The sequence below is a fragment of the Terrapene carolina genome, unplaced genomic scaffold, assembly GCF_002925995.2.
Source record: "Terrapene carolina triunguis isolate 2854851 unplaced genomic scaffold, T_m_triunguis-2.0 Scaffold93, whole genome shotgun sequence".
Lineage (NCBI taxonomy): Eukaryota > Metazoa > Chordata > Testudines > Emydidae > Terrapene > Terrapene triunguis.
Genome location: NW_020664444.1, coordinates 16,144,446 through 16,160,367, shown reverse-complemented (window position 1 = coordinate 16,160,367; position 15,922 = coordinate 16,144,446). Strand labels below are relative to the sequence as shown.

General features: G+C 43.4%; 1 protein-coding gene across 1 annotated transcript; it reads right to left on the bottom strand.

The window, feature by feature from the left end:
* Positions 1-5,489: 5,489 nt before the first annotated feature.
* Positions 5,490-14,779, bottom strand: LOC112122946 (zona pellucida sperm-binding protein 2-like). The gene is made up of 18 exons (XM_029911279.1): positions 14,775-14,779; positions 14,526-14,602; positions 14,232-14,330; positions 14,058-14,152; positions 13,409-13,570; positions 11,875-11,928; positions 11,471-11,626; positions 10,868-10,964; positions 10,587-10,768; positions 9,349-9,478; positions 8,160-8,341; positions 7,992-8,083; positions 7,770-7,894; positions 7,186-7,375; positions 6,501-6,636; positions 6,326-6,422; positions 5,730-5,816; positions 5,490-5,623 (listed from the first exon to the last, which is right to left on the bottom strand). Exons 1-18 carry the CDS (start codon positions 14,777-14,779, stop codon positions 5,490-5,492), a joined length of 2,100 nt encoding a protein of 699 aa, XP_029767139.1.
* Positions 14,780-15,922: the final 1,143 nt, after the last annotated feature.

Below are 15,922 nucleotides of genomic sequence, written 5' to 3'. Positions count from 1 at the left end.
GCTCTACTTGGAAAAGCGACTCTGTAAAAATGGCACATGTTTAACTCTCAATAATCCCTACCGTAAATGTGCTTGGTTTACAAGTACAAAGATTTTTTTTCTAATTTCTAGGCCTGTAAACTCAACTTGTAAATGAAATGTAGTCTGGGTTCTTTCCTTTCCATGCAGCACCACCTGTACTAAAGGTTCCGTGGGTCAAATCCTGCCCTCGGTAACATCTGGACAAGCCCATCGACTTCAGATTCTGTTGTCAATGCACAATGCCTTCCTGGGTTGGAAACAATGTAACTGATTGGCCCTGTAATTGGAACTTAATGATGAGACACAAGGAAGAACAAAGTCCAGCTTACTCTCCCATAGCTGTGTTGGCCCTGCATGGCTAACAGGAACTAAAAATTGTAAAAACATTGACACTGAAATGAGCAGATATCTATCTGGTGACACACACAAGGAGCAGATCCACAGACTAAGAAGGGACTGTTTTTACAGAGTCACTTTTCAGAATAGTCCTGAATCTTAAAGGCAGTTTTAGGGGTGCTGGATGAGTTGGAATTACTAGTTAACATTAAGAAATGGATTGCAGTAACTATTCTAGTGGCCAAAAGAGTTATTTTGAGAAAATGGAAATCTGCAATTCCTCTCTCATACAGACTGAGTTCTTACTACTGCATTAATAGACGTGCTTAGAAAAAATACCAGAATGAAACTATTGTATACCTTTGCAGTTTATTATATATTAGTTCCTGATACTCATAGACTATGTTCTCACTTATTTATCTATTTAGTCACTTCAATAATTAATGCCCTACATGACCTTTACACGTTCAGGGGAGTTTTGCTAATAATGAACATTGAACTTTATTATTTATATGTATTTCCTCATGTATTTTAATGTTTTGTTTTATACTTATATTTTATATAAAAACAAAGTTAAAAGGGCAGTTTTAGATGCCTATTCTAATCACCATTCTTAACTTTTAGATGTATAATGCTCACATGTGTTAAGGAAATACCCCTTAGAAGAGGTCACCTTGTACTACTGCAAGCAAGAGCTTTCTACCTGGTGAGGACTAATGTATCAAAAGCCCAAAATGAGGAACACAAGACCAAATGATAGAAGAGGGAGCTGGATGTCATGTGGGATTTATTTCTTTGATATGCATAAAGTTTACATCACCTCAGTGTCATGATTCAGTATTTCCAAATCCAGTAATTTATTGTAATAATCTAGGAGTATATGAGGCTCAAATGTGATCCCTCAAAACATATAAACAGTCACTTTCTTGTGTAATCCTGGGCAGGACAAAGTTGGTCAGATGCAGTGTTTATTGCTGGTAAACAATCAACTCAATTCACCTATCAACATACATTTTGGAGCAAACATCATAGCTTGGTGCAGTCATTCTTGTTTTTAAATATTTTTGTAGGCAAGTTAGAAGTGGGCTCGAGGCTCCTGACAATTTCCCCCTAGTCACGAAAGCTAGGCACCCTGTAATAACTCATGAGATAATGCTATGAATGTGTATAGAACAGGGGGAAAACATGGATGTTGAATGAACAATGTACCATATAATGCTGTGCAGACAATAGGTATGAAACATCCAGTGCTTTTGGCTGGCCATATCACAGCAGTAGCCATGTTTGCTTTTCAGCATTGCCAGCTTGTGGGAGCCTACTCACTTGTCTTCTAAATGTGAACTTTGCCATCTTGAGGCTGAACTAACGTAATACACTCTAGCTGGGGCCATAGGTGCTGGAATTATGGGTGCTGTAGCACCTCCTGGCTTGAGGTGGTTTCCATTATATACAGGGTTTACAGTTTGGATCAATGGCTCTCAGCACCCCCACTATACAAATGGTTCCAGTACCCCACAGGGCTCCAGTCTGTTACCAGCTGTTATTTTGATCTACAATGCCTTAAACAGTTAGGTCCTGAATAGCTCAGGGACCACCTCTCTTCCCACATATTACAAGATCAGTTAAATCTAGGAATTGTGATACCAGATCAGATGAGTGATTCACATAGTCTAGCATCCTGTCCCTGACAGTGGGAAGAATCCATGTGATGGACTGTTCTGGCATAATTTGCCTATAGGTGAAGTTTTTTCCTAACCTTGGGCAGTCAGTGGTTAGCTTATGCCCTCAATCATGAGGGTTTGTATTCCTTCCAAAAATGTGATCTATCCTCTCTAATGTAACAGATGTTCTCATTACCCACAGAACTGCTCAATCCTTTTGGCCTCACTGATAACCTGTGGAACTCAGTACTACAAGATAATTATGAACTGTAAAAAAAGGCATTTACTTTTTTTTTAAGTTTTAAACTTGTTGCTTTTCAGTTTCACTGAATATCCTCATCTCCCTCTATTAGAGGGAAGGGTGAATAGCAGTAACTGATTTACCTTCTCTATACCATGAGTTATTGTATAGTTGCTCTAGCATGTCTTTTCTCTAAGCAATCTCAGCTTTTTCCAGTCTCCCCTCCTTGCCTCTAAAATTGTGAGATCACCTATCAACAGCTGATATGGTCAAAGGCAACCAAATTACCATCCAGCTGGTTTCATCACAAGGGGACTGAAGTCAGGACATTTCTGGTGAGCAGCTCTTCAACTATGGTATGCACTTTCTTCTTATTTCAGCAGAGCCCTCCTCTCAGCTGCAGAGGCCTGAAGAACATTTTCAAATATTCTTAATAGTTATGTGCTTGCATTGCACTCTCTCAGCTCAAACTTTGTCCTAAACCTCCCCTTTTAGAAGATACACATGCTGTGAAAATGAGCTTGAGGCAGGTACTAGTGGTAATAGACTGCTTTTTCCCCTCTAGTCTTTAGAAGGGTAGGCTCTAGTACACTGGAAATTGATTACAGTAACTCCCTCCCCCCTTTGTCAGTGCCTTAAATCTAACAAATATCAGTTGGCCAATCAAGAACTTGAAACATTTCAAGATCTTGATTTCAATTTGTGGAATACTGGCATTTTTCTTTCCTGGTGTATAAAAAGTTAAAACAAAACAAGCCTAAAACTTCAGATGACTTTGTCAGTTGTAGATAACCTTTGTTTTGCTTCAAAATGAAACCTCATCCCTCAGCTGCTTATAGCCCATATGCTATGAAAGTTATGTGCCAGAACTCAGTGGTTTAGAGGAGATTCTGATCACATCTTAGTTCCACAGAAAGAAGAATAAACTAAAGTTAATGCTGAATATTAAAAACTTACTGATAAGGAATTTAAGAAATTCCTTTTCAAACATAAGCTATTTGATCCTAATAAATCATTATCACTGCTTGGGTTTGGAGCCTACTTATTTTTATTCTCATTCTTTTTAGTTTAACATGTTGTTTTATACTTTATTACTGGTACACAGCATGCCAGAAGTAGTAATACAGTATTGATTTAATGCTAGAATATTCATGTTGGCAAAATAATTTTGTATTCCTCCAGCTTCACTATTGTGATTTATTTCTATATTAACACTGTTACTGATTGCCCCACTTCTTGTAAGTAGAATAAGTTTTGTCTACTGGTATTAGGAAAGTAACAGATAAAGGATTTAAGCTCAAACACAGGACTGTCAATTCTAGTGCAGAATACTAGACAGTCCTACAGGACCTCAGCAAATAAATGGAGTGTTTTTGGCATGTAGAAAGCAATAGAAAGGTGAAAGTCTTCCCAATGTTCTTGTTTTATATTATAAACATGACAATATAAAAGTTTAAATAGTATGACTAATATAAAAAGTCAAGTTGATAGAAGTCAAGGTTGTAGTAAAGCATTGATTTTTCTGAAATAAGATTCAATTTTTTTGTTCAACATTGAACCATTTAAAAAAAGTCAAACTTCCCTAGGTAATTCCAAGCAGCTCAAGTTAATCGGCCTCCTTGTACTATTTCCATTTTGAAAAGTACTAAAGATACAGGGGGCTTACTGTGTTCCTGGTTTTATCCATCTTGACTTTAACTAGTACATCACTCTTAAAGTGACAGTATGGAACTGGAAAAGATGACATCTTAATACTAGTAGCATGAGTCAAGCAGAAATAAGTCTAATCAGAAAAAAGCTTTATAGACAAACAGTGGTAGCCTTCACTAGATCAATGTGATCACAGCTAGGCAGTGACCAAGGCCTGGCTCTGACTTCACTTAGGGCAGCCTGCTTCTCAAGGTGCTAGGAGTATTCTCAGTCCAATGGGTTTCTGTAGGAATGCTCACTACTTTACAAGATTTGGCCTCGATGCCAGCATAACACCAATGTTATGTTGAGAGCAATGGGCGTTACATCCCCTGTGAGTAGTAGTCCCAAAGATGCTCAAGATTTCCATGAGTCTGTATGGCAACAGAAGGCAATTCTTGAAGCCATGATCTTTGCTCCTTTTGTGTTCCTTGCTTCTGTCTAGAGTTGCTCTTTTGTACATTATATAAACACTGTGTAACCCTAACTAGAACAGTCCAGTACAAGTGTGTAATCTCTACCTAGCCTGATCTGCATTGCTGGATGCACATGTAAACAGACTGTACATTTATAGATGGAGCTGTAGTTGGCTTGTCATAATCCACTTCCATCTATACCCTGTCCATTAGAGCACATTGAATCAAACACTACATGGCAGTCTACTGCTGGTCTTCTAGAGGCAACCTCATGTGCCAAGAGCAATGGCAGGGCCACTTCTGTTAACTGCAAAAGAGTACTACTGCACAAGAGTAGCACCTGCAGTATGGTTGGAATCCAGCAAGGCTATTAGCATTAGTCTCTCACCATTATCACTTAAAATAGCAGGACCTCCTAAAGGATAGTTGAGCACTGATCAGGGCTGCTTGCTTGCTACCATCTCTTCTTTCCACCCTCCCCCTGCACTGCTATAGGCCACAGGTGGATAATACAGAACAACAGCATTTAGGACCAGCTGCTGTGATTCTTTGAAAAAAGAAGGTTTGGCCAAGTGGGGGGTTGGGGGAGGAAAAAACCCACCACAGTGGAAGCCCCATCATTTTGCCAGCAGACTAGCTTCTACAGGAAGAGTCTGGGCTATCTATAGTGAAGCCAAGGAGTGAGAAAAGAGTAGGAGAAAAGGTAAGTGAAATCTTAATGTAGAGGCAGAGTCAGGGCTTGTCACCATGTTAAATTGGCATGTTACAATCCAGTGTAGGAATCTGATTTGGATTTCAGTGTAGCAAAAGATCTAGTCAGTTAGCTACAGCTTGACCTAACATGGGAAACAGTGGATGCCTCCATGCCACTTAATCAGATAGTAGGGTGCAAGAGTAAATACCTATGACAATTAAGGAGTGTCATGGGGACAGTTACTATTCTCATGCAGCATGGTCCTGAGAGATTTTACTGCCTGGGCTATGACCTCCCCCCAATCCAGGCTTTAGATGCTCATGGCTGATTTCAGTTGGAGGATCAGGATCTGAAAATTACTTTTTTCTAATAAAATTCCACCATGAACTAATGCATATAGCAGTTTATTTCATCACAAGTCATTTACAGTCTCAGTTTACCATTACAGCTTTTGTCCTCTTCAGATTAAGGAGAGCCACTGACACCAATGAAGTGGCCATCAGGCAAAGGATCACAGTAGCTGCTGTTGCAACAGTGGTCCATGCTTCTCTCAGTTGAGTCTCTTCTATAGAGAGGGTAGAACCACAAGTTAGTGACCAGAATATTTTTCAATAAACTTGAATTCACACCAACATGCAGTTAAGTAAGGGAGAGGAACATTTGTTTCCTACCTTGGGTTGAAGGCCATTCATCTGCTACAACGATAACAGGACCAGGTAAGCTTGCTACACCTGAGTTCTTTGCTTCCTTCACAACATCTGCAAGAGGTCAGTCAAAGAGGAGTCTCTTGAGTACTGATTTCCATGTACTAAACTAACTGTCTATACTCAAGTTCTGTCAGGAGGAGACCAGAAAGTAAAGGCCTACAAAATGTGACTGACAAAATAAAATACTGGGTTTTGTCATGGGGGCAAGACAACTGAGGGGGTACAGAACAGGACAGCCTTATACAACTTTAAGACTTAGTGTCTAGAGAGACCAATAGGTCATGGGTCTCAATTTAAGCCTTGAATTTTTAAATTAGACATTAGGAAAAAGGACTCCCCAATAAGGATTGTTAAGCATTGACACTAGTTACCTAGAGTGTTTGCAGAATCTGTCCCTGGTGGCTTAAGGATGATGGTCAAGATAATACTTTGTCCTGCCTCAGTACAGGGGACTGGACTAGATGGCCTATTGAGGTCCCCTCCAATGCTACCTTTTGTAATTGGAATAGTACATCACCATGGTCAGTGAGACATTCTAGTTGTCAGTGATTAGATCCTACCTCGTTTGTTTCTAGCTGAGAGAGGACATCTTGGTGAACACAGAGGGGAGTCCAGATGAAGTCTGTCACAGAGTAGAGCACTGCAGTGGAAGTACACCTACAGCAAAGATACGGAGAGACATTTAGCACACAGGAAGCCCTAGCATTTAGCTACTGCAAGAGGGATTGCACTTACTAGGCTAGTGAGAGCCTTGTCACCCGCTACAAAAGCAAAGGTCTTCACTTCAAATCTCTGGCGATAGTTGGGATAGCTGACTGCAAGGCCCACTGGATGAAATGCAGTTCTGTAGTTGTCCAGTTCATAGTCACACCTACAGAAGATACATTTAGAAAGTCATGGGGGAGGGGAGGAGAGGAAAACAGCTTCTTAGAGGTCAGAGTTGAAGTCAGGTAGAGGCTAGACTCTTGGAAGGTTTGCTTCATTAACAGTCAAGTTTAAATATTTAGTTCATGGCCTGAGAGAGCTCCTCTGTACTGTTTCAGAGATCTGCCTGAACTTGCAAGCCTGCATTAGGACAGCAACTAATTCCTAGTCAAGACATTTAGAGGGTTTGAGTCACTCAGTTGTGAGCCATTATTTGAGTTACATTTGGAATTTTCACTTTAGTCATGGAGCATGCGCTCACTCAAATGTAGCATTAGGTCAAGCTAGACAATGACCTACACTTTTCCGATCAGATCTTAGCTAGACAGCAATGCTTTGTGCCAAGGTCCATGTGAGGAGCCTGCCAGTACAAGTCACATTGCTCTCATAGCTCCAACAAGCCTTTGCATGGTATTTCAGGGAAACCCATTTCTTCCCAACACACTGCAGTAAGGCTGGCCTGCCCATGTTCCTACAGCAGTTGTATTATACCTACCCATCCACAACAATGTTCCACCGGGGCAGAGAGCTTGGATCTTGTGATGTTGTTGCCCAACAGTCATCCAATACCAGTTTGATGTTGGGGTCATTGCGGTTCAGAACTTGCACTTCCAAGAAGATTGGTTGCCGCAGATATTTCACAATAGGATACTGGTCATCACTGTAGGGCTGCAAGTAGGAGTCATCTGAAAAACCAAATATGGTAGAGTTAGACAGCCCAGTACACAAGAGGTAGTAGTTCTTGCAGGAATAAGCCAGCTAGGCATACACCAGACTTCCTTACATAGAAGGACACAGCTAGTGAGTGGAGTGATTTAGTTGAACTCCTTGCAGAGAGAGGAGTAAGGCTCCTAAACTTGACTAGATAGCACCACTAGATTCCTCTATCTAAAGAGGACCTATTAAACCCAGTCTGCCAGGTCTGTCACATACCAGCAGCGAAGGATTCATTCCACCCCCAGGAGACTTACTATCCAGGTCTACTTCTTTGGATAGTAGGGACTGAAGAGCTCCTTTGACTGTCGAGAGAGTCACTTCATTCTGCCCTGGCCATAATTTGCAGCTAGATGCAAGCTTTACCTGGATAGATCAGCAGGATCAAGGAGAGAGGACCCTGGTTTATTGAAGAAACTGGAGGAGGGAGACTGCTTATCCTTATGCTCAGGGACGCATCACCACTTTTGTAGGTGCACACTACTGTCAGCCTGAAAGACAGAATGCTCAGCATGAGGTTAGCTAGCAATTTGAACAGTCACTTTGCTTAGTGTTGTGACCAGCTCACTGGCAGAGTTGTGGACTGACCTGAATTCACTGTCCCTAGAAATCCTGCGTGGTGGTAGATCTGCCCACAAAGCACGAACTTCATTCTCATAAATTGTCCTCTCGCCTTCAAACTACAGGGGATATAGGAGTGTTAGTGACTGCCCTGCCACTGGAGCTCCTTTAGCAGTCACTGTCCTGGACACTTACCCTCTGCCTTGTTCCACACATGTTCAGTGGGACATGAAACCGAACCATGTCATTTGAGGGAGACTTGAAGACTGGTTTGCATGTAGGATCTCTTAGCCTGATGGTATCCAAGTCTAGGGCTGGTTTTGTCCTGTCACTGAGTACTTCAAAGTCCATGTAGCCATCCTGAGTGCACACAGCAGCTGAAACATTCAAGGAGGTTGGCATGGGTTGCTGTAGGGTGACTCCAGTACATGGTGCTGTGGCAGCTCCTGGCTCAGTTCAGTGAGGGACTAGAGTATTCTGAGCTGTGTGTGCAGGGGCTCTAACTACCTTAGGAGGAGTTGTCCTGAGCCTACTGGATTGTTCCTGGTCTCCATTTTGTATAGCATGACCTGGAGGGCAAGGTTCCTGCAACAGCTCATGCCAGGAAGCTCGAGGACCTAGAGTTGCCAGCAAGTAGTGCTCTATGGCTTGCATGAGTGGGAACCAAAGACTGGAAACATCCCATTAGGAGTTTTTTGGGGCAGGCCAGGTAGGAGAAGCTAGTATGGTGCCAGGTCAAGATTAGTGGCCCTGTAGGTCAGAGGGACAGCTGGTGAAGTCTCTTCCTCAGGAGAGAGCTAGCAGCTGCTGGGGAGCCAGGAACTATGGGAAAAGCTTCTGAGATGTTCAGTTGTATGTGGGGCTGCCTGCCTGCCATGTTGCAGGGGGAGGGGTGGTGGAGGAGGAAAGCTGTTCTAAGTTCATGTGTGTTCCCTGCAACATGATCAGGCATTGAAGACTCCCTCCCACTTCCAAGCAGTAGATATGGAGAATGCCTAGATATTTAACCAAAGACCTAGGCCTGAGACTCCCCACCAGCTAGGGAGGGGCATCCATTTTAGATAGAATTAGTGTGACTTGGCAACTTTATACTGGATGCCATTAGTTGCTGAGAACCACCCTACATGGTAATTTTTGCTTGCCAGCTATTAAGAGTTTACACCAAATATAGCTACACTTTTTGCTGTATGTTAACTCAAGATGGTGGTGTGCTGCAGTGTTTTGGTGTCCAACTCACGTTCTCCTGTAATGAAGTGGATGACCGCCATCTTCAGTATTTTACACACCAAGCATTGGATCCCTATGATGAAGTCTCATTTGTAGGCCAGTACTTCAGGGATAGCTGAACCACCACAGAATGAGTTGACAGAAGTACATGTCTTACCTATTGGTGCATGTTGGTCACAGGGACACTCTGGATAAGTCACCATTGACAGCATTTCTCCACGGAAGTTGAAAGTTAGCCTTAGAGATGCCATGTATGACTGAAGTCCTAAGCAGTTCTCCTCATACTGCTGGAAGAGAGGGAGGCAGGCCACAACATTTGTTATCTAAGACAGTTGAAAGTCTGTAAAGGTAATTTTAGTTATGTTTGCCACTATGTCACCTTACAGGCAAAAGTAGCCTTTTGCTTCAGATCTGACAGTCATTTAGACTGGACCAGTCTAGCCAGAAATATTTTGCTTTGATTATCTAATCTCCTGGAGTAAGAAGTGAGTAGGCTGGTTTAGAAGTAGGAATTTGTAAATTTTAAAATCAGTAACTGATTTAGAGTGTCATCTTTAGGAAGTGGATATTTAGACCTTGTCCAAAACTCAGTCTTTAAGTATATTTGGCTCTGCAGACCCAGACTAAGCAGTCCAGCAGTCTGGGTTCTCAACTTTAACTCACTTATTTGTAAGCATCAGAATACAGCATGCTAGGTTCTGTCCTCACAGAGCCATCCCTGACCCAGAGATCTTACATAAGCAGCAAGATATAAAGGAGACTGAATACTACCACCATCTAGGTATATTAGACCAAACTCCTCTCCAAACTTCTCTCGTTCTATCTATTGGGATATTCCAATTTCTTGGGAAGAGCAGTAGTTTTACAGATCATTCCAGGGATAATTGCCAGCATGGAGTATTGTGGAGGTAGACAGATTGTCTGTCCAGGCTAACTTAATGGCAGAGCAGGTGTCATGTCACAAGACAAGAGAAGGGCCAGAACAAGTAGCCCAAGGGGTAGTTTGTCAGGAAACATTGCTTGAATGGTAAGCAAGGAAGGGTTTTTTTGGTTGGTTTGTTTTTTAAAAGCAGATACATTCAGAAAGGGCTGGTAGAGATCAGATGAGTGCCGAAAAAAGTTTAATGGTCTCATATGAAGGTTACTCTGAATATTTGGAGATGGCCTGGTTGAGAGAGTTAAAGGAAAAGAATCAGACGGCAGCCAAACAATGGCAGCACAGAAGGTACAGATGCCTACAGTCTAGTCCTATGGCTTGGAATGGACTCTGCTGATAGGACAGCATGCCTACTTTTGTAGTTAAGCCCTTTCTATTGCATCTATGGTTTGCATTTCAGTTACAATTATGACTATGCTTAAAAGGAGTCAGATCTCACTACAAACTAGTAGTCTTACTCTGGACTTCAGGGTTCTTCTGTTGATGTGCAGCTTCACTCCCCTTCTTGCATCTAGAAGAATTCCATTTGCTTGGAGTTGGTTCATGGGAATGTTTCTATTTTCTACGCTCACAGCTGAGAGGATCCCTGGGAAAGCTGGGATGGCAACAGTCATGTGTGTTGAGTTACAGGTTGCTGGGCCTACAAGAATAGCTCTGTTAGTTTCCATAGAAGTTTTAAGGTACAAGTCCCTCTAATGTCAGAGGGGCCAGCTTCCTTGGTGAAGAGAGGAAGTTTTACCTGGTGCACAGATCATTCTTGATTCTACAGTTAGTCGCTGGTCAGGAGGCCCATATGAAAGCTTGAGTGCCACAGTATACAGCATCTGGTTGTCTTGCTGCAGAGGACAGATATGGTTGAGAACAGCAGGTTATTCACAGTGAGGTTCCCAGTGCCAGGTATATTAAAAATATCAATAAGCTAGGCTGTACTTCTGAAGAGACTTCAAAGGTTATGAGAAATCTTGCAGGGCACATTAGCCATTTAAATTGCTGTTGAGGCAGAAAGCCACTGGAGTAGTACACTAGCCATTTCACGATATGCTACACAGAGGAGTTCTTGGGAAGGGTATACAAACTCCATTCTAGGACCTCATGTACCACATGGTGTCATAGCCAGAAATCAAGCTGCAGCTGTTGTGAGTAGGCATTTGAGATCTCACCACACATTCCCATTTTCAGATGGGATGATGGACTGCATGTAGAGTCAGACTAATCATTCTCCCAATAGCTCAAGACTAGTGAGCCTCAGAAGTGCCAGACTTCTTAGCACCATTTCTATTTATAAACGTTTGCCTATGGCAAGTTTGCCTTTTGGCCTCCAGAATGGATCTTGTGCACCTACCTTGTAAGAGGTGACTCCAGTAGCACCAAAAGAAACCTGGAAGATTAGGTTATTGCTGTCAGCTAGGAATGTGTATCCTTGCTGCATGGCTTGCCGAAGGCTTAGCCTGTGTGTTCTTGTTCCATCATCTATGGACAGTATCCAGGCCATCTGAGACTCTGTAGTCTGCAATTTGAGACTTCTGGTTAGTCAGACAAGGTTTTTCATTATAGAGCAAGGGGGGTATTGTTCTTATCTTTAAGAAGTGTTAAGACTGCTGTGACAGGCAGCTTGGCAAACCAACCCTAGAGATATACATAAGGGTCCAGCTTGCTACTTTAGCAAGCATCACCAAAGTTGCAGTTTCTACATGCAGCAGTTTAGAGGCATGTTACTTTGGACACCCAGCCCCCGTTTTGACAGACATTCCATACCATGTGTTCATCAGCAAAACTGGGAAGGAGTCTTGGAAATACAACCTGAAAGAAAATGGGACAGCAGCTGAATGCAAAGCACACAGTTCAATGAGATTATGATACCAAGAAAGCTTTCCATGGTGAATGTTACAAGGAGCCTCTGACTGATTACAGGAATGGAAGCTTTAGGAGAGTCTTCTGAGGAAGCGTGCTGCAGTGGCTAGAGGCCTGGCTTGTTTCTAGAGGGACAAGGGGGGGAAGCAGCCAATGCTGTTTTCCCCCATAGTTTAGGGCACCTGTGCCCAGGTTGACAACTACAGTAACTCCTCACTTAACATTGTAGTTATGTTCCTGAAAAATGTGACTAAGTGAGACGATGTTAAACAAATCCAATTTCCTTGTAAGAATTAATGTAAATGGGAGGGGTTAGGTTCCAGGGAATTTTTTTTTTCTACCAGACAAGACTATTATGTACATGTAGACACACTAAGTTTTAAACAAAAAATTTAATACTGGTACACAGTGATGATTGTGAAGCTTGGTTGAGGTGGAGGAGTCAGAAGGTGGGATATTTCCCAGGGAATGCCTTGTGGCTGAATGATGAACTAGCAATTCGCTGAGCCCTCAAGGGTTAACTCCCTCTACAAGGCAGCAGGAATGGAGGGAGGGGAGACCGCATCAGTCAGACAGACCGGACATGTGCATTTCCCCTTTAATTACACTGCCTTGTTAATTAGATCAGGTTGCTGAGACCACAGTTGCTGCTGCCAGCTCCCTCAGTCCTGAGCCCTGTTGTGTGTCCCCCCTGCTCTATAGAAGATGGGGGTAAGCAGGGTGCAGCAGCAGGGGGACACCCTGACATAAACCCCCTTCTTGCACAGCAAGCAGGAGTCTTGGGAAGGAGCTCCAAGGCAGAGGGCAGGAGCAGCACATGGCAGTGGGGGGGAGGGACAGCTGCAATTGCTAGCCTGCTGGGCAGCCACTGCACAGGGAACTTAGGGGAGCCGATATGGGGGCTGCCAGTCCACCCTGGTCCCAAGCCCCCACCAGCTAGCTGCAACAGGCTGCTCTTCCTGCAAGCAGTGGACAAAGCAGGTGGCTGCCAAACGACATTAGAAGGAAGCATTGCACAACTTTAAATGAGCATGTTCCCTAATTGATCAGCAACATAACAATGTTAACTGGGACAACTTTAAGTGAGGAGTTACTGTACTGATCATTAGCCAATAGAGGGTCTATATAATTCAGTAAGCTGTGCTGAGCCCAGCCAGGGAAGCCATTAGAAGTACACAAAGGATGAGGTAAAGGTAACTGGCAAGAGGTTTCACAAATAAGACTAGACTAGTTTTCAATCTAAGTCTTCCCAGAGATCAGGAATGGGAAGATCCACCATCACCCTGCTAGTCAGTTTTATTTCCTGACACCCACCACCCAAAGAAGAGAGTCTGAAGACACATCTAAGATTTGAGTGGCGATGCCATTAAGTTGTCAAACTCATCTCTACAGCTGAGCTTCCAAGGGATTGTTGAACTGCCCCACTTACTGCCATGAAGTCTTTAGTACAGTTTGTAGCTCCTGTAAAAATAGTAGGGACAACTTCATCTGCTGGAAGAGCATCACAGCCAATACTGTAGGTTACATTCTTGTCCCCTGCAATGGTCCTGTTGAGCAGCAGCAGCTCTATTCTCAGCTGGTGTTGGTCATGCTATAGCAACAGAACACATTGGTCAGAGTAAGATACAGTGGCAGTTTTATATTACTAGATTTTTGCCTCAGATTAGCAAATAGAGCCAGCCTTCACAGAGGCCACATGTTCAAGTTGAAAATTTGCTTCAGCTGAAGTTAGCTGTCTATAGAAGTTGCAGGGTTAGTTTTTAAAAAAAGTTACTGTATTTGCCTCCTTACTCAAGGAAGGAATTGGATTAGTTGGTTCTTGTATAATGACTAATCAAAATGGCTCCCAACTCAGTGGGTGCTCTGGAACACCCATGGGGGGGGGGGGGGGGGGAAGAGAGAAGACAATGAAATGGAGGGGGTCAGGAAAGAGTCTCCTAGGAAAGATAGATGGTACATTATGTACCCAACTACAGCATTGCATCACTTCATTTTCTGAGCACACTGTACTGGTAATAGCAGTCACTTTAGAGCCTATATCAAGTGTATATGTTCCCAAAGCAGAGGGACAGTTTTACCTCTAGTCTAGTGCAGTTCACATACAGAGCAGTTAGAGTCAGCCTCTCATGATCCACCATGTAGTCACAGTCTACAATCTCTTCACCACTTGCATCTAGAAAGAGGAAACTGGTCAGCTATGCTGCTAGATGTTGCCCTGAAAAAAATCCAGCTAGACATGCAGCAATACATACCAACTACATGGACCTGCCAGAAGTTGCTTCCAAGCTCTCTGGGAAACCCAATCAACATTTTGTCATTGTGACAAGACACTGTCCCTACAAGAGGAAATGCTCAGTCAGATATCAGCTCCTTGCAACACAGAATAGTAGACAGTATACAGACCATTAGTATTATAAAAACCCCTCACACCAGCAAATGGAGAGGAGTCATTAGTTCTGAGCACACCCCAGGGTCATTAAAACTATCTGATCAGCCTAGAGACAAGTCGACCACCCCCACCATGTTTAGGAGAATGCCCTGGTTACCTGGGAAGTCTAGAGCCATGGAGCTAGTAGCACCAGCTGTCAAGGGCACTATAAGGCAACCATGCAAAAGAAGCAGCCTACAAACAAGAGAGAAGATGCTCAGAAGCCAGCATAGCAAACACAACCCTCCCCATACACAACCCTAACCCCCCCTTACCACATGCTGCAAAAGGACCAGCCTGGCTGCAATAGAGGCAATCTCATGGCTGAGATACAAACCACCCACATGAAGACACCAGAACAACTTACCTCATACTGAGATGCAGGGGTTATATAGGAGGGGCTGCAGCCCCAGCACAGGAGCAGCTCTTGGAAAACACCTGGGATGCTTTCCTCATTACCTGCTAGCAGCTGACTCTGAGGCTGATGGTTTGCACCTGGCCCTGTTCTGTGCTGCAGTCAGTGAGGAGGGGGCAGGTTAGGGACAAAGCTCCTCTTTCAAGGGGATTTTATGCCCCTTTGCACAATTTGCTGTTTCCCTTCACTTTTAACATTATTTTGATATCCACTTTTCCTTTCACCCTGTTCTTCCACTGCCTTTCTCCCTTTGCTGGAAGATGGGGCAAAATAGCTGATGAGCTAGAAACAGATGAACACTTTGTGTTGCAGCCTTAAGCTCCCCTTGCCCTTTGCCCCTTACCAAGGAGAACACTTGGCATTGCTGGGCTCTTCTGCCCACTAAAACAGCCTTGTGCTCAGCCAGGGGGTTTGTAGGGCATCCCACAATTGGGAACTATCCTCAGTAGCCCCTGCTTGGGAAATCTTCATTGCCAGGGTAGTTCTCTTCAGGAGGGACAGTTTGCCCAATATCTAGTTTGCCATAACTGTTACCAATGTGAATGAATCCTCCCAACCCTCGGGAGGATGGTTGTAGGATGGAATGGCCTAGAAACACATTGTTAAACCCCATTCTAGAGATGGGGAAAAGTGAGACACAAAGAGATCAAGTGATTTGCCCAAAGCGACTTATTAATTAGCATTTGCTTTATGGTAGCACTTTGTCCCGTCCCCCAGGTGATCAGGGCCCCATTGTGCTAGGTGCAGTTGAATGCAGTGAGAAACAGTCCTGGCCCAAAGACTTCACAGTCTAAATAGACAACACAGAAGAAGGGTGGGAGAAAGGAAGGATTATTATCCCCATTTATATGGGCAGGGATCTATGTTACAGAGTGATTAATGCTAAGGTCACCAAGGAGCTGAGAGAAGAGCTAGTACCTGAACCCAGGTACTTTACTTGATGGATTGGGCCACAAGTCAGTGGCAGAGTCACCGAGGTATCCAGGGTCCTGTTATCTCGTTACCTCAAATGACCACTAGACCAATATTGAATGCAGTCCCAGTTCTACAATTATTATTTGTTTGTATTACCATAGTGCCTTGAAGCCCTCATCAGGGAC